At 38.8% G+C, this 27,710-nt stretch overlaps 4 protein-coding genes and 1 long non-coding RNA gene across 12 annotated transcripts in view; 3 read left to right on the forward strand and 2 right to left on the reverse strand.

Annotated features, from left to right (window-relative positions):
- Positions 1-465: 465 nt before the first annotated feature.
- Positions 466-3,213, reverse strand: LOC116609262. The gene is made up of 2 exons (XR_004292842.2): positions 2,347-3,213; positions 466-1,283 (listed from the first exon to the last, which is right to left on the reverse strand). It is a non-coding gene; the product is annotated as an uncharacterized LOC116609262 (long non-coding RNA).
- Positions 3,214-3,258: 45 nt separating this feature from the next.
- On the forward strand, positions 3,259-7,340 carry LOC5501850. Of its 2 annotated transcripts, none has more exons than XM_001623057.3 (2): positions 3,259-3,398; positions 4,832-7,340. In XM_001623057.3, the coding sequence occupies exon 2, from the start codon at positions 4,847-4,849 to the stop codon at positions 6,650-6,652; it is 1,806 nt and encodes a 601-aa protein (XP_001623107.3). In that variant the 5' UTR covers positions 3,259-3,398; positions 4,832-4,846; the 3' UTR covers positions 6,653-7,340. The 2 variants fall into 2 exon arrangements, with proteins under 2 accessions (XP_001623107.3, XP_048580522.1); XM_048724565.1 differs by having other exon boundaries at positions 3,287-3,414.
- Positions 7,341-11,278: 3,938 nt separating this feature from the next.
- LOC5501851 lies at positions 11,279-13,410 on the forward strand. Its single transcript, XM_032370147.2, has one exon. The coding sequence runs from the start codon at positions 11,526-11,528 to the stop codon at positions 13,104-13,106; it is 1,581 nt and encodes a 526-aa protein (XP_032226038.2). The 5' UTR covers positions 11,279-11,525; the 3' UTR covers positions 13,107-13,410.
- A 1,700-nt stretch (positions 13,411-15,110) lies between these two features.
- The window catches only part of LOC5501855 (microtubule-associated protein futsch), a 51,448-nt gene continuing 38,848 nt past the window's right edge, over positions 15,111-27,710 (forward strand). For 2 of the 6 annotated variants that reach the window (XM_048724555.1, XM_048724560.1), the window contains exons 1-4: positions 15,111-15,250; positions 21,100-21,151; positions 23,878-24,166; positions 24,620-24,808. In XM_048724555.1, the coding sequence (XP_048580512.1) occupies positions 24,791-24,808 (18 nt within the window). In that variant the 5' untranslated portion in view covers positions 15,111-15,250; positions 21,100-21,151; positions 23,878-24,166; positions 24,620-24,790. Of the gene's footprint in view, positions 15,251-20,322; positions 20,459-21,099; positions 21,152-23,877; positions 24,167-24,619; positions 24,809-27,710 lie in introns of those variants that run through there. The other 4 variants (XM_048724556.1, XM_048724557.1, XM_048724558.1 and 1 more) reach the window with 4 other exon arrangements.
- On the reverse strand, positions 16,336-27,669 carry LOC5501852. Of its 2 annotated transcripts, none has more exons than XR_007307166.1 (4): positions 27,531-27,669; positions 19,134-22,560; positions 18,907-19,047; positions 16,336-17,783 (listed from the first exon to the last, which is right to left on the reverse strand). XR_007307166.1 is itself a non-coding variant. In XM_032370148.2 (4 exons), the coding sequence occupies exons 1-4, from the start codon at positions 19,349-19,351 to the stop codon at positions 17,491-17,493; spliced, it is 678 nt and encodes a 225-aa protein (XP_032226039.1). In that variant the 5' UTR covers positions 19,352-20,195; the 3' UTR covers positions 16,336-17,490. The 2 variants fall into 2 exon arrangements, 1 of the variants encoding a protein (XP_032226039.1); XM_032370148.2 differs by lacking the exon at positions 27,531-27,669 and adding an exon at positions 18,378-18,403 and having other exon boundaries at positions 19,134-20,195.

Here is a 27,710-nt window from a genome sequence, read left to right on the forward strand (position 1 = left end):
TTGTTTTTATTATGCTTTATTCGAGCTTTGATTTCCCCCTTTGATAACGCTACCAGCCGCCATGTTGGATATTGATTAGTATGCAAAAAAGGGGGCGGAGCGGAAAAAGTGGAAAGTGTTTGCAAAGCTCGTGTTTGTACGCGCGCGCCAATTTATTTCCGGTTGGATTATTTCCGGAACATCACGTGGTATGTATGGTAAAAGAAGATGGCGGATTTGCAGGTGCATGTGGCGTGGAGTTGCTTGCAGAGTTTCTTGAATGGAATGAAATGCGGGGACAATACTTAAGGACCTTCGTTTGCTTATCTCCCTTGGATAGTTGGTCGTGTATTGGTTCTGCTGGAATCCCATGGTGTTTATCTGCTGCACTGTAGATTTGTTTGGCAGAAAGCGAACTTTGTTGCATAGGATAGTAAAAAGGTGATGTTTTTATGTGGCATGTTGAAGTAAGGGATACTCCTATTGTGGACGAGAGAAACGTATTTATTCTTGATAACCGTGTACTTTTGATTGAGTCTAATGAAAACTTGGAATAAGGCTTATAATAAGAAAAACGGTAGATGATGTATTTAAATATATATTTAGATATGATGATGACTGGTGGTAATCTTTGTGATTCCTGAGGGTTTTCATAGGTATGAGAAACAGAGTCCGCCAATATCCTGCAATTTGATTGGCTTCCGTACTCACTATCTATTGAGCGATATATAAAAAACGGCGTTTTTCACAAAAACAACATAAATTATTATTAAATCGTCAGCTATGGGCTACGCGCTTCGTTGACTATCTATTGACTGATTTTTGACTTATAGAAAACTCGAACTCGTAGTCTAATTGTTAAATAGAGGTGTTTGCATTGTTTCTAATATCCCACTCCGTAGCCGTTTAAATCCCACCCCGTATCGGTAAAACTACAGTCAACCCTTTCCTCTCAAACATACGGAATTTCTAAAAGATAGAGAAAACTGTTTTCTAAAACTTGGCGTTAGCTTCACATGCGGTGTCCGTGTTTTTCTCTGTAGCGTGTTCTTTACCTTCTTCTTCAGAGAGATCTTTGCAGATTTAATGCAGTCAATACTTCTCTGGTTTTCCGATAGTTATTTACATCTAAAATACCTGTGAAGCGAAGTTTGTGAGTATTTCCACTTTGTTATTACTCCACTGAACCGCCATATTGGATTTTCCGGAGTCGGTCGTTCTTCGGAACTTCGGTCGATATTCGGCAAACGGCTAGGGGGTGGGATTTAGGCAAACCTATGAAGACTAACATCTGAGCTTTCTTACTAAAAAGTAAATAAACGTAAACAAAAGTAAGTAAACCAAGTAAAACCCTTTTGCTTCGCTTTTCATTCATTTGGGCCCACGGATCATTCTTCTTTTTACGTCTGAAGGGCTATTAAAACCAGCATATCTCACTTCAAAATATATTTGGTATGTTGTCGTTTTATGATGAATGTTTTCACTCTTTTACATTGTTTTAGTTGACTGTGCGCGAGTATTTCTTGTTTTCCCGCCTTTTTGAAACCGATAGATAAACTAATCGATATTCGCGCGAAAACGAAAGTTGATTTATTTTTATTTTTTTTTAAAGCCATATAATAAAACTTTTATTAACCTCGCTTGCTCTGTCTGTACGAAGAAATATCAGACCTTGGTCTTTTACAAAACCTCGGTCTAAGTAGTTAGTTATGACAGACAATCAATAACGCAATTGGGCATTTATTGATAGAACTCGTCCGCAAAATTGAAATTCATTTTACACGTTTGGACAAATCCAAAACGAAAATTAGAAAACAAAATTAGTGCATATATAGAAATATCCACTTATAATTGTTAAAAATATTGGGGAGGGGGGAGCACGTACCCCAAATTCCCCACCACCTGATACGGCCCTGTAACATAAATACAACATCAATAGCCTGCAATAAGCCTTCTGTGGATCGGTGGCTTATTAACGGACTATTGCCCTTCTCATACTCTTTGTAGTACACGTTTCTTTAATCAAGGTTGTGCTATGCATCTACAAAATCTCTTTTTGTAATTTTCCTTTCTAGGTGCCGGACGACAGAGCATTTTCCAATTATTAATATATAAGCTCAAGATTCCGCATACAAGGGTTCCTCTGACCAAAAGCTTAATTGCAAATTAGAAAAGTTAGAAGATATGAAATTTAGATATTAGCGAGCAAAGTTGGCTTGATTTCTGATCAGAGCCCGACTTTATACTAATTTATACTTTGAACATTTGAAAATTGCCTCGTATCTCGAAGACGAATCCATTAGAGAAAAACACTTTTTGATATGTTGGTTAACATGACATAAGGAAACTGCAAAAATTCAAGCTTACCGAAGTTAACCAGACCTTATTTTGGGAAAACGATATCCCTTCCTCCGGCCCCTCCCTCTGCTATATTGCTGGGCCACAAATCTGGCTGTTTTAGCGAGAAATGTCTGTTGGCACTTTTGCACGGGGCTTTACTAAATTTCATTGTGGAGCAGGGCCGTAGCAGGGGTTGGGACACTTGGGGCATATGCCCCCCAACGTTTTGTTTCAAACAATAACATAACCAGTAAAGCTTGCCTCCAGGCGAAGCCTAGATATTAAAGCTTATAAAGACAATACTAGATATTCCTGGATTTACTCAGGAATTTGTGATAATATTTGAAGAACAAAAGAGTGACAGCCAAAACAATGGACAGACTACGATTAAAAACTATTAATTATTTTGAAAACAACAAAATACTGGATGTGCATGCATGTGTTAAGACAGAATAGTGCACGAATCTTCCAGACATTAGCAAACTATTTCTATACATTTTTCCAGTAATTTTGGGCCAACCTGCAAACAACTTGCAGCACAGCGAAATAATGTCAAATACACTGTGACCGTGAATGGACGCGGGGGTTTTGATTTGCAAATATTTTATTGATTTTCTATAGACCAATATTTCATGTCAAACGTTTGAATAGCAATAGCACTGACTTTAATTATCCTCGCCGATTGACGTAACTTAAGACTAAACGACATAGAAGATGTAATGGGGGGGTTGATTGAATAAGTCAAGTTTTGTTTGGGAGCCTTTTTTTTTTTTTCTTGCATATTTTGAGGTGTAATTAGTGATTAGTATATTTTATTGCTGATAATAACAATAACCTGCATATTCCAATAATACCTTATTGCTTTCTGGTTAATCACTATTCTTCACGATAACAATAGCTCAACGTATCATTCACAACTTTCGTACCTATAGGCTTATTAGGACAATATAATTGATATTGGTTTGTAAGCAATAGCAATACTAAATCAGAATTCTTGCAATGGTGTAATCTGTATTGGCGACAGCTATCGATAAGCAAAGTGATTTTCCAGGAAGGTGTTTTGTCCAGCTCAAAAACAGGTAGGCTGGTATAGAGGTAGGTTGGTATTGATCATTTAACACAGAGAATTATTTGGCAAACTTGGTCGTAGAATTTTGAGAATTGCTCAATCTTGGCAAAGGCGAGCTACAAGAACAATGTCTTCTTTGTAGGATTCGAAAACCAGGATGTACTATGCAATTAAAACAGTTTCGGAACTAATGGGAAAAAGTTTAAGGTTATTATTGTGTAATTGCAAATCATTGCACGGAAACAGTGAAGTGATGGTGTGTCCGCCTTTCGGTTCAGGCGCCCGTTTCTCGAAACACCCGAGAATTATCGGGCCCGAAAACTTAATTTTGCATTTTTGCTCAAAATTTCGCATGTTTTCCTTCTGGAGAACCGCTTTCATGTTTTAGAAACAGTTTAAACTTCCTCTTGGTTGGTATTCCAAATGATTACGCTCAATAGCGCTATTTTCGAAGTTTTGCTAAAGCCAAAAAGTTACTCGAAAAGTCTCGGGTGACTGCGAGTTCCCGAGAACTTTCTTAATATTTTAGCCATGTGAATTTCGGGCCCGAGAAGTTCGGGAAAGATCAAAATCTATAAAACCAAATAGAGGATTATCCTTCACATGAATCTTTGTGGTAAAATACGATGTTTGACGATATTTCAACACATTTAGATACCATAAAATTTAAAGAAATTAGCCAGCTTTTCAAATTTAAGTAAGAAAACATTTTCGGGCCCGAGAATTCTCGGGTGTTTCGAGAAACGGGCCCCTGGTGTCTATAACTATTTCTTCTATTTTTACTTTTTGTACACCTTTCAGTTGACAAATGGCGCAATATGAGAGGTTTTTTGAAAAGGAGCAACTTTAAGGTGGTGAATTGAGTCATCCATGTTTCCGGTCAATTCAAAACTCGTTATTTCGCAACACTATTATGTAATTCGACATTTTCAAAGAAAACTTTTGTGGTGGTTCTTTCAACATTAGTCTTTACTACAGTCGGAATCATCATTTTTCTCCATTCTTTTTCCGCGCACGAGGACGGTTCCTTAAGGCCAATGGATGACAACAGGCAAAGTGTATACAGAAAACTAATGAGCATGCATTTCAAAACAAGAATACCCTAACAGCTTTACTCAATACAATTATTAGTGACATAGCCATTATGCAGTGCAAGTTTTCTAAAGCAAAATTACAAACTTACGGATACAGGTAATTCTTAGCTGGAGCTTATTTTATAATTTAGAAAGATGCCTAAATATGCAGCCTAAGTGTCGATTCATATTTAGGGTATCATTTCTTAAATGGCGTTTTTCCCGAAGCAAAATAAAATAAAATAAAATAAAATAAAATAACTGACTAAATCTGAGGCTTGCCCCTGAAATGTATAAGCTCACAATTATGAAATAGTTTAAGATCAGAAAGCATATAATAAGAATCTAAAATATTGATCCTTTGTTGCAGTATTTGCTGAGCTTTATGCGGGTAATAATCTATATACAAGCTTGCAAAAGACGAAGATTGACGACGCCATTTTGGCAAGAGAACAAACAGAGCATGCATCAGAGCGACTTCTTTACTGAGCTTTCTCTGACAAGCCCAGACAAAAATAACTTGGTGCGACTGAAGGCGATCTCTAAATCATTTGACGACCTCACAAGTGAAACCTTGTACAGCAGATGGAAACGCACGCGAAAGCACTGCACGGGAAAGCGAAGCAGAAATAGATCCCTACTCTCGCTACCAGAGCTGAAAGAATCAGAGGAGCATCTGGACGAGCACCACCGCCCCCCGGATCAGCATTCCCAGGGGGAGGGTCTGCAGGGGGGACACCCACGAGGCTGGACGATCTGTCCGGGGGAAATTCGGAGTGAGAACTCCCGAGATTGTCGTTGCGAGACCCCCCTGACTGATGGTGGCGAGAGCGTCATTAGCGATTCCTGGTCGAGTAGCGAAGTTACTGATACGACGTCTATTAGCATGGAATCAACGGACAGTGGAGTCGAAGAGCGCTTTCCGAGTACATCTCCGACTCCAAGCGTGTGGTCGGAAACTTCCGAAGATGACGGAGTCTTCGTGACAGCTCCGAATAAATTTGTATCTCATCTGAAACTCTACCCGCGCTTTCATAGTGCTTCAGATACCACTGACAAGCGACCGAAAGCTTACCCTGCAACGGAAATCATAAACATGCAAGCGGAAGTTGACGAAAAGGAAAATCAATCTGAAGTTCTTGTCACAGAGATAACTACGTATCTTCACGGAAATGTATCGAAGACTACCCGAAGTTTATCCGAGGGAGACGACTCAAATTATCATCAGACAGTCGTTGCAGCCCGTCCCATAAACAAACGCGCTTTTCTACTTCGGAAGCGCAGTACATCCGCCCGCGTCCCGAGCGAACTGCAGTTCTTGAAGACTGCGGAAATGGCGAAACAATACCTCGAAAGCGCCTCTAGTTCCGATGACGTATGGCTTAAACGTGATGCGGTCGGGACCTCAAGAATTGAATCAAGGCATAAAAGGCCTAGCGGGGTGGGTTACAAACACAAGGGTCTTGTTAATAACAATATTCATGGAGCAACACTTGGGCAACTATGCGACGGGTCACATAACGGATTGGGACGCACGTATGCGCTGGTTAGCCAACCAATAGAGGCCGTTTCCCAACGTGACTTCAATAATAACGCAGACGGCAGAAAATTTGTTCGAAAGATCAGTGCGCCAGCAGTAACTTCTACATCAAGAATGGAGAAAGAAACCGACGAACAGCAAGAAGCATGGGATCAAGTTCCCAAGGAAGTTTCCAGGGGAGAAAATATGACTCTTAATATGCGAAAAGGTGGATCATACGCAGTCGGAAGATCACAATCTTTTGCCGGAGAAAGCGGACATAAACCAGCTACAATGCCTCGATTGTCGAGGCGGGCAACAACTACGCTTTCAAATCGCAAAGCAAATGACTTATGGAGTAAACAAGTGGCTAAAGAACTGCTAGATAAAATCAATAAAGCAGATGAGAAATCCGAGAAAGAGAGACTTGATGTTGTTGAGCGGGCTTTTGAATGGATTCGTAAGGAATTGGCGGATTTGAGGGCTCAAGATAAGGACATCATGCGAATGTTTACAAAGATTCAAGCAGGAATAAGGCACATTAAGTTCGACCAGTCTTTGTTATTAGAAACTGCCGAGGATGATTTTAATTCTAGTCCAGATTTATCGCAAAATATATCATATTCTGTGTCAGAAACTTCGACAACTCCACGAAGAGCTAGTCTACTTTAGGTCTCTTCTTTATACGTAAACAGTCATGGTCGCTTTCAATTCTAGTGTTTATACGACCGATTTAACTGCTTTTTATCGAAAATTATTACCATGGAATCATTTGTGGTGTTTCTTTTCTAGTTCGTGTTAAGATAATGCTGTCTATTGAAGTAATATAATAAGTAGTTTTCGGCTAACTTCGTGACCTCTTTATCAAGTCTAAGTTAAATATTCGTGTTTGTCTTATCGATCAAACAAAGTCATTGGGTGAAGATGGAATATTGAAAGTAAAGACTAGTTATGTTTGTCACGCACAGCTAGTCGTAAATATATTATAGAACAAAGTTTAGCTGACAAATTGTTACAATATCAGGGTTTTCATAAAATTGATTAAAAGTTTCTTGCAAAAAGTATGTTTTCATAAATGTTTTGCTGTGCACTTTCTTGGGATAAAAACTATGATCTAACTGAATTTCTATTGATATTATAATTTCGTTAGTGTGATATGACAAAAATTTATGTGATATTTATGTAGTGTTTGGTTAGAAAATGTCGTAAAAAGAAAATAAATGTGTGTTTTTTTTTGTAGGATTTATTTTTTTAATATCGATTCTGCATACCTAACTACTGAATGGTGTTGTTGTTTTGAACGATTAGCCTAAGAGCTAAGCCGAAGACAATAAAACATCTTTGTAAGGAAATTTGAAAAGAGAGTTAGTTTTGTAAAAAGGGGTCTCAATTATCATAATTGCAAGTTGCATGCCACTCGTATTGGCCTGGAAAGTAAACCGAATAAAAGGATTTTAGGCATCAAGTATTAAAGCTGCTGGGAATTTTGCTGCTGCTGTTAATTGATTTGGCATCGCTTTTTATCGGTAAAATCTGTATAATTGTATGATAAAAGTAAGATAAAGCTGCTCTTAAAAAAAAACAACATTTGCAATATTATCAGTTGATCAACACAATTAATTTCTTTTAAAGTCTATTAGTTGTGATCAACATGTTTAAAAAAACATTTGCAATATTATCAGTTGATCAACACAATTAATTTCTATAAAAATCTATTGGTTATGATCAACATGTTTTAGAAAAAAAAACATTTGCAATATTATCAATAGATCAACACAATCTATTTCTATTAAAATCTTTTAGCTGTGATCAACTTGTAACAAACATGATATTTTTTTTTTAGCCCCGTATTTTTTAAACAAATGCATTCTAAAGGGGGGTGTAACTAAGCGTGTGTTTGTTCTACAGGTAGACAATTTCCTCCTTTCCTATGGGCAGATCTACTTGATAAATGGGGAGTTTGACCTAATGGGAATAGGCAATCTTACGGCTGCGAAAGAGTCAACTTGCCCTGGGCGGCCCAAAAGGGGGCCTTAATATGATGTACATACGCACTTTGCACATTAGCCTGTGTAGCGGCTCAAGGGAAGGGGAGGGGGAGTCCACCTCGGCCGCGCTCTCGCTTTTTCTTCTCTCGGCCCCTCTCCCCCAGTCCCTCTCCCTTAAGCCGCTACGCAGGCTATTTGCATATCTGGTACGTATACCGCGACTCAAACATGGACGGTAAAGTTTGACGAAAGCGGTTTACCGTTTGGGAAATCATGTTGGAGTTTCTTCGCGTTTGTTGTGAGTTTCTTCTCGTTGGACGAGCTGTCGACACTAATCATGCAACTTTGACATTCGCAGTTAAACATTGTTATTAATAATAAATATACGCGATTTTGCAATATTGTCTCGTGGTAGCATTTTAAGATAGATCCTGAGATCTCTTGGCATTTCAATAAGGCCGAGGCCGGTCTGGCCGAGCGTCACTGGGCGAGAGAAGTTTGGACTCTGGTACCCAGGGTAAAAAGAACGCAACTGCTTTATTTTCTTGCGCATGCGCTTTTGTTCTCATTTGTATTTGACCGATTTTCACTTAGGGGTAGCGATCGGTAAAACCGAGACTTACCGAGGCGCCGAGACCCGCGTTCCAGAATCCGAGCCCGAGACTTTTTTTCAAGCTTGATTTCGTATATAACTTGTTCGAAGTATGTCATAAACATCAGATAAAAAAGGATGAGTAGAGTTACAATACAATATCGCGCTTGTGTTTGACTGATTCTTACTTGTGTTGCGCTTGTGTTTGACTGATTCTCACTTGTGTTGGGCTTGTGTTTGACTGATTCTCACTTGTGTTGTGCTTGTGTTTGACTGATTCTTACATGTGTCGCCCTTGTTTTTGGCCGATTCTCACTTATATTGCGCTTGTGATGACTGCTTCTCACTTGTGTTGCGCTTGTGATGACTGCTTCTCACTTGTGTTTGACTGATTCTCACCTTGTGTTGCTCTTGTGTTTGACTGATTCTCACGTGTTTTCGTGCTTACGTTCGCGCTTGCGTCCTAGTGAGAACCAGCCTTTAAACTTTACCACAGGATTACCGGCAAACAAGCCAACGCTTTCACGCATACGATTCACAGATTTATAATTTGCTTGTTTGTGTGTATACTTCAATCAATCTTGGTTTAAAAACTTTCTTTTTCCAGCTCGCTCGGTCAATTTCTTATTCTGGGCATTACATGCAATATTGGGTAGACCGCTTCAATAATTTCTTCGCTTTTTCATCGCCATAAAGCTGTATACGTCGAGAATTTTTCGAGTATAACTTGCAGAATTTCATGTTTACTACGATTTTGCCAGCAGCTACTTTAACACAGGTATCCCGCTGGCTCGCCCAAGGTTTTTTGTTTTTCAGAAAAAAAACAAATGACCGTTGTTGATGAAATAAGCTCTCGTGAACCCCCGAAAAAAAAAAAAAAAAAAAAAAAAAACCAGGGCAATGGCCATCGATGGATAAAGATTTATTAAGCAGTTAAGCTATTCACATTCTCCTGCATTTTGTGTAGAAAGTAAAGATACCAGGGCGTCACTTTTCGATAGAATTGCTTGCGCCGGACATTGAGAACCCTTTAATCAGGGTAAGTACGCAGCTCTTACAAGCTGCAATTTGATTGGGCAAATGAACAATATCCGCACCTCGACACAAAGAACGAGAAGAATAGAGACAAAAGAACTCCTTTGTAGAACAAAGATAATAGGAGACAAAGCAGCTGCGTACTTACTCTTTAATTATGAAATCAGAGTACGGCAACTTGTAAACAAAAGTTTTCAGCTCTCCCAGGCTGCTTGGAGGGTCTGACTTGAGGGTCTATCATCATTGGCATTCCCCACAACGGGTGAGACCCATGCTCCTGATAACGACGATAATCGAACATAGGGAAAGGACTAATAACTGGAACAGACTAGAAAACTGATATACCGCAATGTTTAGATTTGTGCACATCTCAAAGTAGCAATGAATGCACCTGGACAAAATATATTAAGTGGGCGATACCTTTTTCTACCGTGTATTTATACCTCAATTTAAAAAAATGAGAGCTAGTTTGTAATTATCTGGAGAATTATATTTTTAGAAACAGAGGTGCCTGAGATTTCCAGAGTCGCAAACAATGGGCGATGTTTTTTTTTTCAAAGGTGTATTTAGGTTTGCACGGAATGCATTCAAAGTGCTTATCCAGCATTTCTTGATCTGATTATCGTTCTACAGGGCCAGGCCTGTTTGACATACTTGAGTGGAAATTTTATTAGACTGAAGAAACACCAAGAAAGGGAAAATACCCTAAATTTTATTGCCGATAAGCAAAAATCTAAACTCGGAGGAGAGAAGGCAAAATCATTCTTGAGATATTTTTTGTTAAAATAAGGAAATTAAACGAAAACAAAAGTGGATGTTTCGCATATCTTTTAATTTATCGCTATGACCCGTCCTATGCGAGCAATAGCTGATCTAAAGAACTGATATGGCTGTTTGATTGAGTATCAGCTGAAGTCATTGCGAAAGAATTTCATGCACGCAAATAGGATAATTAGACAAAATTCCTTTCATAGTTTAGGATGAAGCGATGTTATTGTCTAGTGCGCCTTGCCTGGAGCAGCTCAACAACCTCTGACAGAAAGAAACAGCCCTGTCATATCCCATAAAGCTGGCCGGGCTGGATTAGAGTATCAACAAATTAAGCCGCGTGACATTTTTCGCATTTCTATATGATCTCTTTCCTTTTTCCGGTAGCCTCTATAGATTTCGTTTCATGACTTGGAACGTGAAAAATCTTACAAAACTTCAGTTTCAACACATTGCGTGCAAAATAATAACCTGAAAGTCTTAAATCTTATGTCTTATATATCTTAAAAAAAAAAACATATTTGCTTTATGGTCTTATTGCGTTGTTATACTCTTTATTGCAATTCGAAGGGAAACAAGAAAATATTTGCTCTCGAGGCCCATTAGGTAATTCGATCTAATATTTATATATATGTACGGAGCTAGTTCCATCTAACGCATACTAAAAGTACTAAAACAGAAAAAGAATGCATGTAAATATGGTGGTGGCAGGTAGTTTGATTAAATCTGCAAATGTTTTGCTGCGGTTTTCCTACCTAGAAACTAATAATTAACTGCTGAGCGGCGAGAATAAACTCTTGACGTAGCTAGCTGTCACTTTGATGTCACGAGTGACCGCGGGGCTTTTTGGCATCGAGTGGATTGTAATCTATTGTAGGATTACGTACAGCCCTAAAGGGAACAATGATTATCCAATCCGGCTCGACCTGCAATAACTATTTGGGCGGATATACAGAAAATCTGCTGTCAAGCCGACCGACTGTCAGTGCAGACAAGGCAAACCTCCGAGAAAGGTTGGCGGTAGGCCTCGGAGCCGATGAGAAACGTACAGCCTCTAAACAACAGTCAGAAACAGATACAACAAGCAGCTCTTTTCTAAAGCAGGATTTATAATATTTATTTTGACAGTGAGACGCAAAAGCATAACAAAAGAATCGGTATAATGTTGTGCGGTCCACTGTCGTCTAACAACCACTTTCATCTTAAGCGAGAGAATGTACTCGGGTTTGACGCGGCGGCTGCCATGTACAGAGGATGGCAGCGGGCACAAGTGCTGCGTTCGATAACACCTGATGTGGACATGAGAAGCGACTCCAAGTCTAAAGTGTGCGACTTAGAAATAGAAGCAAGCGTCCCTGTGAACAATCAAGTCGTTAACCCCAGCGGCTCTAAAGAAGCCAAATTTAGAGTGCTACAGAAGAGGTTTTCATCGCTAGGGGCAATTGGGGTCATAAGTGAAAGTGATGCTTGTGATAGACCAAGCGCTCGCAGTGGGGAGCAGAGAACCACAGCAAGTGGAAAAGGGAGAAATTTTCCCGCGCAATCACCTTCAACCGCGCGGGAAAGTCGCGTCCGAAGCGAGGTTTCATTGTTTCTTTGTCGTCAATCTCGTATTCAAGGGTCCAATACAAGTGACAATCGAGTTGAACACGAGCGACCATGCGTGGAGACTCCTGTCACAAACTACCCACCACAGGGCAAGTATATACTAAGCAAAGCAGTGTTGACTCATTCAAATGGCGCGAAGGTACGCAGAGCGTCTGTCCAGCACATCGGCTCGCTAGCGAAATCCTATTTTGTTCCGGGAGAAGAGAAGAAAGCGAGAAAGATGAGCTTGCCAAGTCGGCGGACAAGTGAAGTGATCGTGACACAAGGCAACTCGACTATCGGTTCTAAAACACACGCTGAAAGATATATTGAAGACTGTAGTGCTGATACGGAGTTACAGTGGGAAAGACTTGTAGCAAGAGCACGCTCTTTCCAAGTGCTATCGCCTGCTGCTCGGGATAATAGACCATACAAAAGAATTGAAAGAAAAGAAGACGCAAAGATTATAGAATGCAACCGGGTCATTCATCCAGTTACCGAAGATGGCGATGGGAGTGAAGGAGAAAATAGTGATGTTTGTAGCGAGGCATCGCATTCATCTAGTGGTTCCTCTATACTTGGAGAAGCGTTTGCCGTGATAGCGAAACCTATCGCGAAAAGATCCAACACTAGTCCAGACGATGGCAAACTTGTCGCTGATTCACTCAGCGAGACGCCTCCGAAAGAAAGCGTGTGCACAGTGGATAAAACGCCTGTTAATACAGATGCCCATGGTCATCTTAGGAGATTTTCGCTCGCTACTTTGAGACCACAAGCGGAAGCTGTCGAGCGCATGTCAGGGTATAGCACTCACGGCGCTCTGGAGTACGCCAAAAGACTACTAGGAAAGGTGCAGGAAGAAGGAAAAACAAAAACAAAAAAGGAACGACTCCATGATATGAGCAAAGCCTTGAAGCTAGTTCTGGAGGAGTTGAACAGAATTGAAACACCGGACCATGAGCTTGTGAGTTTGTTTATTAGTTTGCGAGCGAAAATCGTGAATTTAAAAGCTGAAGTGAAACAGGAAGAAGGCACAGAGAGCCCCGAGGATGGAAGTGCAGAGAAAAAAGCTTTGAGATTGTCAACATTGTCGACTGATAGCAGTCAAACTGATAACCTCCGTACTTCTCACTCGAGAAGATTCAGTTGGTGCTGACAAACGAGAAAGTGGATAACTCTTTATACCAATTCAATAATTAAATGTTTAAATTGATTGAGCTACGAGAAATACGGTTTCACTGCGTTGATATAAACGTGTGGCATGGCAAGAGAACAAAAAGAAACAATAAGATGTAAATATTATATAGTTATGCCAAACATTGATCAGACTATTGTTCAGATTATGTATTGAACACATTTAATTCTGTCGCAGTGAGCCATTATAGTTATAAAGAAAATTACAACGAAAACAACCATATGCCAGAGGCATACTTTGAACTAATAAATAACAGACGTCAAAATTGTTTTATCCTTTTTTTTGTTGCCCCACGATACTTGAGTAGCTATTGAAGCATAGACGATGTGTCATACTATGTTTTCTTCACACCTCGTGTGAATGTTTGGGTGCGTTGCCCAAGAGAGAAAAGTGAGCGGAAGTTGCTCCTACTCGTAAACGGATGTATAAACAAGGCTTTGGCAATGATCTGGGGGCTTTGCAAACCTTGTTAAAGTAGATTTTACCGTAGTATGAGAAATATTTAAAAACAAAATTAAAAAACTAATGGGTTTTGGCAGGTGGTTAGCAGATCGAAGATGCTTGGCATTCCAGACAGAGAGCGAAACAATATCGAGAATCTATCCCATCAGGAAATTCGTATTATGTGGGCCTGGTCCAATATCAAAAAAAGAAGCCCGGCCATGGAAGAATAACGTATGGGGTACATAGTATGGTACGAATTTCTTTCTCCCTATATAATTGCTAAAAAAGGCGAGAACCCCCCCTTTCTTTCTACATATTGAGCCTCATTTGCCTTGACTCGCGTATTTTTATGTTGCTTTGCTCTAGTCTACATGTACTGCTGGCAAACCCCCTTTCCTTTGTATTTTGCCTGGGCTGGCGTTTGCGAGCTTTCAGCCGAAAATTGGTTTTGCTCAAATCCCGGGCATAAAGCAGGATGCCTATCGCGAAAAGTTTTTTAAAACTTTAAATTTTTTAAAAAAAACTGCTGGTTAAAGAGGATAACACAAATTTGTCAGAAAAAATATATATCATACCAAACAATCGACTTAATCCTTGACTGTTTTGACTGGTCTTTTATCGGCGGTGGCGGGCTCGTTTAGGTTTTAGTGCAGGTTAGCAAGAATGTTCTAGCGCGGATTATCTTAGAACAACACTTAAACCATTTCCTTTTCACCTTAGAGTCTAAGAGAGTAAGATTATCTTAGAACAGAGCATTTCATTCTTGCAAAGACGTCATTCTAAGAACAAACAAGTCAAACATCTAAAAAATGATAAACACTCGATAGGAGAAGAAATAGAGAAAAATAAAGAATAATAAAACATTGAAAAATAAATCAATAATCAACATTTATGTAAGCATTTTTCAATTCTTGTACAGGTTTTTTATTGACATAATGTGTGTGGGAGTCAAAGTTAAAAATCAAACAATATCAAACAAAACAAATCAAACAAAGTGAAGTTTAATTAAATTGTGAAAGTGGTATAGTTGTAAGAGCATTTTTTTAGCATTCTGTAAGAGGTCCGCTCCTTGCGTCTCTAATAGATTCGTGTACATCAGACATAAGTAAAAAAAGTAAAAAAAAAAAAACACAGAGGACACAAATAAAAGATGCTGGAAAGGTTAGAACAAGCTTTTAAGGAAAAGCATTTCCTTAAAATATAACACTTTTTATAACCGTTTTAATCACGCCACCATCAATTTTCAAGATTAAAAACAATAACAAAGGAGTGGTTGATAGACATTGATTTTGCAGAAGGGCGAATGCTTGATGATTCCCATGATGCTTTGTTTACTGACTGGAGACGTTAGGTATGGTACAGGTATTCTGAAGCCTATGCGTTCGCGACCCCTCCCCCCCTTTCCCATCCACTTGTAGGCGAATCATCAAAGTACAATCCGTTTTCCAAAATACCTAAGACTGAAACAAATCCTGGGTAGGCGAACAGAATTTCTCGATACCGGTAGCTGGGCTACCTGTGGAAAAGTAGACCCTAGTCTTCCTCGTCAATCTTTCTGAATGGCTGCCATTGCAGATGGGAAAAAATGCGAGGGAAATTCAAACAACCACAAGATACGAGAACACTTGTAGCAGAATTGGCAAAAGAAAGCAAGAGCACAGGTGAGCTACGTGAAAAAAAAAGAGTGCCATCTTTGTGTATGATCATCGAAACTTCGCGATTTTGATTGTACCTCGTGTGTTTTACTCTCGCTCGAGAGTTATTCCAATTTCTATGAAATTAAACGCTAGTTACACACGAGACAAATAATTTGCGAATAACAATAGGGTAATTGCAAGGAAATCTTGTAAACGACACGGCTTGTGTGGATTGCTACGAAAACTATATCACTAGACTCACATTGCTAGATGCTGTCACATGCAGTCATTTGTCATGTCACTAGAAATTTGTCATGTCACTAGTTTGTCATGTCATGTCACTAAGAAAGACCAGAGGCTACCCCACCCCTCCCTAGCACAAAATAGGATGACTAGGAGGCGGATATTTTCCTGCGGCCCGAAATCAAGCAAAATGGCGGATGTAACAGCCGATTTGCAAGTGTTTCCGAAAATAAAATTGCTCTAAAGCGTGTTTTATATACTAAAACAATTATACCATTTCCATTTCGGCAGATAGTGGCTTTAAAAATATCTACCTTCAGCTCTCGATAGATATTTCGCCACTATCCACCTCAATCGAAATGGTGTAAATGTTATAAATATATCTTTTGGTTCCAACAGAACTTAGATTCAACCCAAACTTGGACTTATTTTTTTCGCTGTGGAATTAATTCAAAAGTAAATAAAGTCACAATAAAAACAGTAAATGCTCTGAAGGATAAGTTTTTGAGAATGATGATGCATTGAAGCAGCTGTTTCTTTTAAAACAACCATGATAACAGATATTGATTAGGTTTTTAGACTAGCATCTGATATCTCCTAATCAGAGATGATAAAAGTTCCTGACTTGCAATCCAATGACAATTTTTTAAATTATATTCATCTTTGCCTTTTCATATGTTTGCGAAAAGAGAAGTGTTTGCTGATTCAACTGAGAGATTGAATTAAACTTCAAGATCTGTCAGACAGCCATACAAATGGAAGCTTAATAAATTCTTGTACTTCCAGTTCTAAAGCACGATGACCAAAAACTGACTGGCAAAGTTATATGCTATTTTTCCATACCAGACATGACTACTGCACACAAAGCCATTCCAAGATGCTAAACATCTTCACACAGCAAAATTCAACTCTTATTTACATTGGAGAACCACATGTTTTGTTATAACTGCTCTGATTATATAAGAATTTCCAACTCCATCATTTCTGACCTTTGTTTCACGTATAGGTGGGTAGCTGACATGCCTGTATTGGAGTCATTATAACATGGCATTTTGAAATAAAAAGGGTGTTTCCTTGACTTCTGAACACAATCTGCTACAGTTTTAAACTGTGTATTAAAACCTAAGTTTTTCTTTTTAGTCTAAATACAGTAGCTTCTTGAAGGTCCATACTTAAAGGCTATCGCCAGTATTTTAGTCTAAATACAGTAGCTTCTTGAAGGTCCATACTTAAAGGCTATCACCAGTATTTTAGTCTAAATACAGTAGCTTCTTGAAGGTCCATACTTAAAGGCTATCACCAGTATTTTAGTCTAAATACAGTAGCTTCTTGAAGGTCCATACTTAAAGGCTATCACCAGTATTTTAGTCTAAATACAGTAGCTTCTTGAAGGTCCATACTTAAAGGCTATCACCAGTATTTTAGGCTGTCCACTTGTTACTATCATGACTAGGTCCAAATATCTGTTTTGATTAAATCCTGTTCACTTTCCTAATTACTCACTACAGGGCCACCTAGCTCATCTTTATTCATTGGGGTATGTGGGTGGGGGTAAAATGGGAATAGTTTGTCTTTTGTTGTGACTGTGGAATCCATCTAGGTTGACAAACTCTTGTTCACTCTGTCCATCACCCTTACTATAGCAGGCGGGTAATACACATTTAATATTTACATCAACTATTTTTTTGTTCACTTAGTGGGGTGAAGAGGGCAAAGTTTGCTCTTAAAAACCCTCTTGTTGTAATCGGGGCTAGGTTCAAACATCTCACTAGAAAAATACTTTATCACCCACATCAACTAGCTTGCTTCACTCAGTAGCACTCAGTTTGTTTCTGTAAGCCTCCCAGATGATGCTGTAGCTAAGTTCAAACATCTATGTTGACAAACTCATTTTCACTGTCTCCTTCACTCTTACTAGAGGCACCAGTTGTATCACCCACATCAACTAGCTTGCCTCACTCAGTGAAAAAAATGGCTACAGTTTGTTTCTGTAAGCCTTCCAGATGATGCTGTAGCTAAGTTCAAACATCTATGTTGACAAACATATTTTCACTGTCTCCTTCACTCTCACTGGAGGCACCAGTTGTATCATCTACATCAATAAGCTTGTCTTTACCATCACTAGATACCCTAGGCATTACTGTGTCATCTACATCAACTAGCTCATCCTCACTCGCACTTCCACTGTCTCCTTCTGCTTTTAGTACTTGTTTAGCAAGATTAGTGTCTTGTCCTTTTGTTGTTGTTACAATCACAGCAGGGTCTGATAAATCGTTTATGTCAACACTGACATCATCTCTTGATTGAGTGGTATCTGTAAACAAAAAGCTAAATTTTAAACCTATACGTATCAGCATTACCTAGATATTGCAAAATGAAGTTAATGTATGAAATAGGAAAACACTTGGATGATTAGAGTATTAGGAATGGGTTTTAAGAAATATAATGTAAAATATAGCTTCCCCTCAATAAAGTATACCACTTGCAATTGTTTGTGCCAATTAGACACAGGGAAGTGCACAGAGGGGCGCTTGCACCTCCTTAGACATCCAAAAAGTGGATCATCAAATATTATACTTTTGCCATTATATCTTTAAAACTACCCCCCTCCCCCCAGAAAATTCTGGTTTATGTTTTTAGACATTTGACACCCACCAAAGAAGGTAAAAATTATCTGCTACTAGGGCAGGCTTGTTATAAGAATGGAAACATAATTTGCCATCTAGCACATGTATGCATTCATAATTTGTAACTAGAGCATACGGAGATGAAACTTCTGTTTTAAAGGTATAAAAAAATAACAGCAGCAGCAAGCACAAGCATGTTTTGTTCAGCGGCAATGGTAAAATCCAATGCTACTATTTCAACAAGTACATATTGGTCGAAACCATGTTCAGAATTTCCTTACCAGGCTTAGGAGCTTCAAACATTAACCTGGAAAATAACATAATCTATTGTAATCAAGGATATTACTGGCTTTAGCTTAAATATTCAGTAAAATGAAAAGCCTTTATGTGGAATTTGAGTATGACAAGATATTTCAATAATTAAAATAGAACCCGATTGATAGTGCCACACACGTCAGATTCAGCACTCAAGATATTCCCATAGAAGTAGGGAGCTGTACCCATCCCCACTCTCCTCTATTTAATTGAACTTTTATGCATGGCATAAAGCATAACAATGGGGGACTTGCGCTAAGAGATCACATGACTGGGTGGCAAAATAGCATGAGCTCAGCCTTTCAGTGGCAAAATAACAGAAAACAACAACAACTTATTCAGCGCTTACAATTATTTTTTTAAAAGGGTTTAGTTTCATTTAAAGATTGTATTTCTTTGTCGTTCTCTGGTGTGTGTGGTTTGATCATTTTGTTTTGAATTGGCCACCCAAAAAGGTCACGTGATCTCTTAGCATAAGTCCCCTATTTTGCTAACCCAAGCTGCTCTCTTCGTTTCAACTCGAGGCTCAACAGATAGGCCGCCAGAGAAGTGTCGCTTGAAAAAGGCCCTGAGTCCCTGATAGTCCTCCAGGAATGCAAAACTGTCTGGTGAAGTTGGATCGTTGGATGTTGAAGTCTAGTACAAATAACAGTGGGGGTTAAAAAATGGCCAAGAAAATGAAATTGATACCACACAATAACACACGAAGCGCTTCTGTTTACCTAAAGTCGATCTTATCCACTTGACTTGGACATTGGTTGAGTAAAACTTCGGCAAACTCGCTGTCGGTCAGTCGTTCTAAGCCCTTCGAAGTCTTACGTGCTCTCCAGAGTTCTCTGACAGATTCTCTTAGATAAATAGTTTTGATTTTTTCTGGTCTTTTCGGTCGCCCGCCTCTCTTTTTAAGAGGTCGCTTCTCTCGAGCATTTGACTCGGCCATTACAAGACAAAAACGCCTTGAGAATCCGTCCAGCTTTCAACTTTGCTCGACACTTTATGTCCAGAGATATACAAAAAATGATAACTATTACTTAAAAGATGAAAGAAAAGTTTACAATGCTAAGATGGTTTGGATTTCTATGGATTAAAAACACCGTTCTAATTCGCGGTTGATCTCGGAGGTTTCGTGCGATACGATTGATTGGCCGCGCGCGCGAAGAGTCTTGTGGTCCGTTCCTAGAAGCTCAGTTCCCCATATAAATAATCCGTACTGCGTACATAAACTCGGCTCATGCAACTGTCGATGGATTCATCCGCGGGTTTCACAGATGAAGTTAGGAGATGTCGGGAGGACCCGAAAAGTCGCTATCTACCGATAGCTCACGTAATCCAAGATGGCGGTAGAGCTGTTGTAACACAGGGCTCCCAATCTAGGGAACAAAACTTAAATTTTGTAATATTGAAATTAATATTAATTTTACAAACTTGTGGAACATGTGAAACGAAAGCTTTTGAGTTCAAGTATGAAATTGCTTTCGAGTCGAACGGGCGATTTTCAAACTAGGTGTAAACAATTTTGGAGCTGAATGGAGGCTATTATAGACAACAGAGAGATGTTGGTTCTATGGTTTAATGATCAACAGTATGGTAAACTGAATATTTGCATCTTTGAAAATCGATATTTGTAATGTTTGTATTGTTTTTTTTCCTTTAAGATCAAGTGTACGTTTCAAAACAAATTATTTGTTTCTATATTGTGTAATCAATTGTATTGTTGGGTTCCCGAAAAAAAAAAAATGGTTCTACTGTATCTACTAACCTTATAATCGGAAATCACATAAATCCCAAATCAAAAACGTCGCTCGACCCAGTACTAAGCGATAGTAAACCACCGCGTGACTAAAACCCATCTTGGGGAGTGGGTACACATATCTAAGCGCCTTTTCTCAATTAATGATTTATGCCTTATGTCTCAAATTCGCGCAACGAGAGAAAAGTCCGTTTTGAATGCGAAAAACGATCTACAACGCTCCCACCGTCTAACACAAGATAGGGAACCATGACCTGGAGTATGTAACACTTCGATATTCACATTCGATACACTCCGGTGAGTAGAGCCAGCGAGTTCGGCTGGAAGCCTGGTAGTGTTTATTTGAGGTTTGATAAGTTACCTGCCAACAAGGAGCAGGTACTGCTAGCATGATGTCACGGCTACTACGCCCTCTACACGCTACCTTCAAACTATACCCTTCCTTTCTTTTATTCCTGAACTAGATAGTTGCAAATTCGCACCGTGAAGCGTTTTTCGCGCTTTGCTGCCAAACGCTATGGTTCGTGCTATGGGTTTTGCTAATCGAATTTCACTGAGAAATTCTATTGCGAGCTTTAAAGTAATTATAAAGAGTCCTTGTTGCGATTTATTGTTAACTTGGCGGATTTTGTTAATTGTGTGCAAGTGGGCGAAGCCTGCTAGGGGCATGTATGATTTTATTTGTTTCTGCTGAGCAAAGATGAAAGATCATTTTGATTAAAAGATGATGCATAGAAGTTACATTTCTGGTTATGACGAAGAGCTGTTTTAGTGTGTGAAAACTACAGTAGAGACCTTCCAAAAACATTCAACAATTTGGAGAAGAGAATTAGGGCTAAAGGATATTTTTGAGAAGCATGAACATGTTATTTGATTATGGTAGTCTTGGATGGTGAATCACTGAAGCCTTAGTTAAAGTAGGTTATTATTATTTTCAGGTTCGATATTTTGGTATGAGTCCATGCTGTGCATCGATTCATCAGGGATAAGGTACGACGACATTGTAATTATGTAGAGCAAGCCCACGCGAGCGCCGCCTCACCGTCCCCTTAAACACTCCTCACGAAAACTGCTGAAAATAGTTTGTCGGAGTTTTACACAGGAATTTTACAATTGATTTGTACGAACCGAGGTTTTAAAAACAACGCAGGTTTGATTGATTCTAAGGCTAGAGTCATGAAATATTCAAGATGTAAGTAATTTTAGACGCTGTATGTTTTCAAGGCTATATCCATAAGAATGCGCTTGCACCTTTTCTCCAACACTATTGTGTTTCACTTCATAATTGGCAACTTGCATGTGAAACGCGGGTGTATTAGTAAACCAATGCTATGTATACGAATATGGATTAACATACTTTGTTATTAACACGACAAATGTAGTATCGATATGAGCGATGTACGCTGACATAATCTTGATAGTCGATATAAGACACACGACAATCGCCTAGTTCACACCATCCCTCATAACTGCATACGGTGCGAACACTTCATAGCACGCATGCCCTGGATCTTCGAGTAAACACATTAATCATGCTAGAATTGCATAAAAATAAAAAAAAAAGAGACTAAATCGGTGCATCTAGGAAATTTGCGAAGTTTAAATGCGATTACTTGCAAAATTGAAAAGTTATGAAGATTCTAAACTGTAGTCGACGGGCGTCGTCTATGTAACAAATAAAGACGAAAACATATTTGGTAAAAGTCATATCTCGTCGGTTTTTCTGCTAGTCAAAGATTTTACAGATTTACAAATTAAAATAAAATATTTCCAAGCACTTTTAGCACGAGGAAAAAAATGACAACGAAAGGTGTGACAAATACAGGGCTCTTGAAATCAGCGAATCATGAAACTTTATCGTTCTTACGGCTTATCGGTCATCGGTAACAGACAAACGGGTTAATAAAGATGGCATTGTTTATACGACTGACGACAGGCTAGTAACAGATATCACGAAAAAAAAAAACACCTACTTGTAATATACTACCACACATCAATCATACTTTCCCTAACAAGAAGAAATATATAACTTTTACTGACATGGCATATATAGACGGTGTGTATTCAGATAACTCTTTATAGACCCTTATCAAATAAAGCCATTGTCTAGAGCATTAATGTTAACTGTCTATCAGGCTATCGTTTGATAAGAACCAATTGGGAATATTAGGAAATTTCTGATAATGGGTTGGGTTGGCGAAAATAGATAACAAAATCATTACATCTGTTTATTTTATACATGTCATGTCTAATGGGTTGAAATATTAGGTACAATGCAATAATACTATACGGGTGAACAGTACTATTTACTGTCCTTATCGTAACTAGAATGAGCTTTCTTTGCCTTTGGAACATCCTACGGCTTAGGCTACGTCACAACATCGTTTTATAAGCCATACCTATAAATAAATGTTTACAAAATGATTACACGTAACACATTACACATATACTCCACATAGCACCATGTTATACATTACACATATACTCCACATAGCACCATGTAACACACTACACATATACTCCACGTAGCACCATGTAACACATTACACATATACTCCACATAGCACCATGTTACACATTACACCTATACTCCACATAGCACCATGTAACACATTACACATATACTCCACATAGCACCATGTAACACATTACACATATACTCCACGTAGCACCATGTAACACATTACACCTATACTCCACATAGCACCATGTAACACATTACACATATACTCCACATAGCACCATGTAACACATTACACATATACTCCTCATAACGCCATGTAACATATTACACATATACTCCACGAAGCACCATGTAACATATTACACATATATTCCACGTAGCACCGCATTACACCTATACTCCACATAGCACCATGTAACACATTACACATATACTCCACATAGCACCATGTAACACATTACACATATACTCCACTAGCACCATGTAACACATTACACGGCTAAACTGCAGAATACCCGTCCACTTATTTGCATTTTCCTTGTATTTACTGCCTCGTTACATAGAAATCGAGGTGTGAAGTCTCATTGTTAACTCTTTGTGGACGGGTATTCTGCAGTTGCTCCCATTACACATATACTCGACATAGCACCATGTAACACATTACACATATACTCGACATAGCATCATGTAACAAATTACACCTATAATCCACAAAATAACACATTGCACATATTCAGCTTCATGTGACACTTATGCAAGTATGAACGTATTGAGCGAGCCTCATAATCTTTAACAACCAAGTTTCAGGATATACTTTAAGCAAATTAAGAAGAGAAATTGGCACTACTTGTTTTAATGCTTGTATTTTATATTTGGCAATTATGCTTTTTTATTTTTGTTTTTCTTCTAATTTCTATAAATTTAACAAGATATTATAGATACATAATATTGTTTTACTATTCGCAATATGATGATAATTATAGCCTAGAATCTTCTCACGATATTATCAAATTTAAACAAGCCTTTGTTACGAGTCAATCCAGGCTATCTGGTTCTCTCCCTGAAGTCTCCGTCGATACAAATCTTTTACGCGCTACACTGGATGACTATATACTGGCTTTCCCGCTCCGAACTGTCATTTTCTATCATTTTAACCAATCACGTACAGTGCCTATACGGAAATCCCCCATCTCGCGCGCCCACAAATCCACCACAAAAAATCGATATCCGCTTACACGCGTTTTCCATTCAGACAAAGATGTAAATGGACCACGCATCGACCTGCTATCTATGTGCTAGCAAAAAGGATTCCATTTCCACGGTGAAGGATTCGTTTCTAAAGCACAGGCGTTAGTTTGGATTCCCAATAAAAGCGAGACTTCCGACGTGTAAATTTATGCGTGGAGGTTGCAGGGTGATTAGCATAACCTTCCACCACCTGTCTCTAGTGCCATTTACGGACTCAAAGATCAAAGTTAATCACGAGAAAAACACTCGCCATTTATCTGCAAAGAAAGAAATAGTCGCCAAAGACCTTTAAGGTAACCTTGAAGGTAGTTTTTTACCATTTTAGTATTCTTCCATGCACGAGTGCCGGTTTACATTTTAAATTTGCGCTCTGTTTGGCAATGACAAGAGAGGCTGCACGCTTAAAAGCATACCAGAAACTTTCGTGATATTTTATTTTGATATTACGGTTATATGGCCTAGGTGATCTGTGTAGGTTTATTCAAGAGGAAAGCTCTGGTTTTATTCTTTTGTGTGCTCTGGCGAAACCTGCATAAAAAATTGAAATGTTTTGGGAAAGCCACACATGCAGAATAACGAATATAGCTGTCAAAACTCCCGCTACCGAAAACCTAGACGCTATAACCAAACAAAAGCATAAAATACACTTGAAATTTACCTGCGCGTACACTTTGATGGGGTTTAAAACGAGAGGATATACAGCGACAAGCAAGTGAAATGATTTAGCGTATTTTTTGTTTTGCAAGGTCTATCCATCAATCGCCTGTTTACTATCGTAAAGAAGATGTGAATCCCTATGGACTAGCATGGCATCACAGTGAGGGGAAAATCGACGACAGACGATGGTTGAGCCGCCACTACACTCGAAGCGAAGAATTAAAGATTCCTGAAGAGCCGTCTCATACGATACCATTCTAATGAACACACCGACTCAGGTAAACAAATAAATACCACGCTTATTTATTCTTTAGCTAAACCTATGTACTCTGAATGGTTGTTAGCAGATCTATCTGATGTAGAAGAGGTAGTAAAGACGCCAAATTTTTGGATATTTGCTTTATTCTGGAAACACTTTTGAGCACAATTAATAGAAGAGGAATAATAAGTTTGGCATTGTGAATGGAATAGTTGTCAACCGGAACTACCCTTAAAAAGTCGACACATCGGCAATCATTATTCAGACTATCACTCAACTTCAAGATCTATGTTGTTTTTAAGACTGTGGATGCTTTACTCAAATTGTTAAATTATTACAGAAAATCAACTAAGAAGTCGGTTAATCTAGATTATGAACAAAGGCCGTGTTACCACTAGCAATCCAGTTTTATTTAAACAGAATGTATGTAGATCAATATCAGCTTCATACTACTAGTTTACTTTCCAACGTAAAAAAACTTACAGGTCTGTATAACTTCTTCGGAAACCTTTTGCTTGAAATTTATTACTTTTTACTTCCTTTTCAATTGTATGAGGCCTTTATTTATTTGTTTTTGTATGACTGATTTACACATTTTTTGATATGTCATGATCCATTTTCAGTACGCATGTTTGGTGCTTTTCTAAAAAATTCCTTTTGTCCATAGCTAAACCTTGTGTCTCAAAATCAGTTATATTATCAGTATTTCGTCAGCGGATAATTATTTTACTTATTATAGAAATCCACACTAAGCGTTTTTAATCAGCGAAGCATTACGAATGCATCAGTAATATCCCAAGTTTATGGTGGTGACATTTTTCGTGCGGTGTGATGATGAACTAGCGATAAGTCAGTCAAATTTGTTTTAAAATTGGGTTTTCGCCTATTCATATAATCCAGAAGGTTTTAGATCGGCAGACTATTACTCTTCCGTAACGATCAGATTTCTACTGCTTGTTTTTGTTATTGGGCACGTGATTGTGATATCTGCGTGCGCATGTTAGTTTGGCGCCAATAGCGCTGCGAGATGCAGCGAGATGCAACGAGTTACGCGTATATCAGTTAGAATTAACCATCGAATTAACTCTAATCAACTCTCGTTATGCTTTTTATTGATCAATTTACAGTAGTTTCTCCTCTTTAAGTTTTATTATTTTATTTTGCTCTTTCTATACAATTTCTATCCACGATAATCACACTCCCGATACTGCCTAGACACTATTTTCGATTTGTTTTTGGAGGTTGAAGTAGGCAACTTTCAGTGGGCATAGTTTTCTGTGGACAAGTCTTCTTATTATTTGCGTCGTGTGCTTAGCAGAGTTACTAAACATAAGTTTAGTAAGTAACTAAACATAAGTTTAGTAAGTGGAGACGGAGAAAAAAGAAAAAGTTCTGGTTTCTTTCTCACCCGCTTCTTTCTCCTCTTGCTGTCTCCTCAGTCTTCACTTACTACGCTAGTATATGAAATTCTCATGGGCGTTTCGTGCGCTACTTAAGAAGGTTTCTGAGGGGATACGCCATATCGGAATTATTTGAGCCCCCATTTTTTTGTCCTTGTGTTGTTTACCTGAAAAGTTTAGGCTCGTCGGCTCTAGAAAAGCATCGGTAGTCTAACCGGAACCACGTGCAGTTGTTTTTTTTCCTTATCTTAGTGATTAACGGAACTAGGAATTAGGTCTTCTGCACGCTAGCTCGGCAGTAAACCACTGTTTGCTTTTGAGCCTGTTTAACACAAACACATACGCAAGGCTTAAATAAGCAAACGTGTATAAAACTACCCTAAAACGGCCAGTCTGTTTTAACTCTTTTGATCGTACTGGTTACCAGAACCGTTCACCTAGTTTTTCTATAGCTTGCTTGTCGCCCTTCTTGTTACGCCAACAGACTATCATTTACTCCAATGTGGCTAGGGCGTTTCCTCACAATCCCCGATCAGTTATCAAAAACAGCCTTGAGAACCATGTGAGACTTCTAGTCATCGCGTGACCTTCGATCGATTTGATCACGTGATCGTTCAGATATGGCTGAAGGAATTATCTTTTTAATGTGTTTTAATTTCTTAGGGTTTTTGCTATAACTTTGGCCTTTTATACCATTGTTGCTATTGTCTAAAAAGTCTTTTTTTCAACTATCCTTAAAGGCAATGGGCTATTCAACACCCCAGAAATCATCTTTATTTGGGATGAATCCTTTATTGTTCTTTTTTTATCTTAAAAATAAATTATTTTCGGAATAGATTTTTGTCTTTGATTCGTGTACTCGTGTTACTCGTGTGCTCGTGTTTTTTTACGGGTGCTCGTGTTGTTTTTGAGTTTTTTTTTTCGTGGAAGTTTGTCTACGTATTAGTCGTATGCTCGTATTTGCAGTGTACTCGTGTCCTTCGTGCGCCTTTGTTTTCGCAGCTAGAGCCCGGGACCTCCCGTTTTTCGTGTCGCGTGCTTCTCGTCTTCTCGTGAATGTCACGTGCGGTCGTCAAGCCTCGACCCCATGTGAGGCTTTTAGTCGTCGCGTGACCGTTGATCGTTGTGATCACGTGATCGTTGAGATATGACTTGCTTTATAAGCAATTTATGAGTTTTCCAATCACTCCATTTCTTTTTCTTCCCACTTAGATAATGAACAAAAACTGGAATCCCATATTTGATTAAAAAAACTAAAAAGATACCGTTTAGTTTGTTTGGGGCGAATTAAACCGTTTCACAGACAGACTGTCAGTTTCTTCGCGATTGTGCATAACTCACCGAACCCGGCTGATTCCTACGCATCGGGTTGCCCTGCTTGGCACACGCCGTACGTTCCGTTAACTCCATTCAAAATGTTTCTCTCCCGTGGTTAGGTGGACAGTAGGTGAGTGCATCGAGCAAATACCGCTAAACCGGACTCCTTTCATCCACAGCCACCTGGCTGAATTAGCGAGTCGA

The sequence above is a fragment of the Nematostella vectensis genome, chromosome 3 (genome assembly GCF_932526225.1).
Source record: "Nematostella vectensis chromosome 3, jaNemVect1.1, whole genome shotgun sequence".
NCBI classification, from domain to species: Eukaryota; Metazoa; Cnidaria; class Anthozoa; order Actiniaria; family Edwardsiidae; genus Nematostella; species Nematostella vectensis.

Coding starts and splice junctions, on each gene's coding strand:
- LOC5501852 (XM_032370148.2), bottom strand. CDS start 19,351: ATGGCCGAGTCAAATGCTCGAGAGAAGCGACCTCTTAAAAAGAGAGGC. Junction 19,048..19,133: donor GTGGATAAGATCGACTTTAG/GTAAACAGAAGC, acceptor TATTTGTACTAG/ACTTCAACATCCAACGATCC. Junction 18,404..18,906: donor AAACGAAGAGAGCAGCTTGG/GTTAGCAAAATA, acceptor GTTATTTTCCAG/GTTAATGTTTGAAGCTCCTA.
- LOC5501851 (XM_032370147.2), top strand. CDS start 11,526: ATGTTGTGCGGTCCACTGTCGTCTAACAACCACTTTCATCTTAAGCGA.
- LOC5501850 (XM_001623057.3), top strand. CDS start 4,847: ATGCGGGTAATAATCTATATACAAGCTTGCAAAAGACGAAGATTGACG.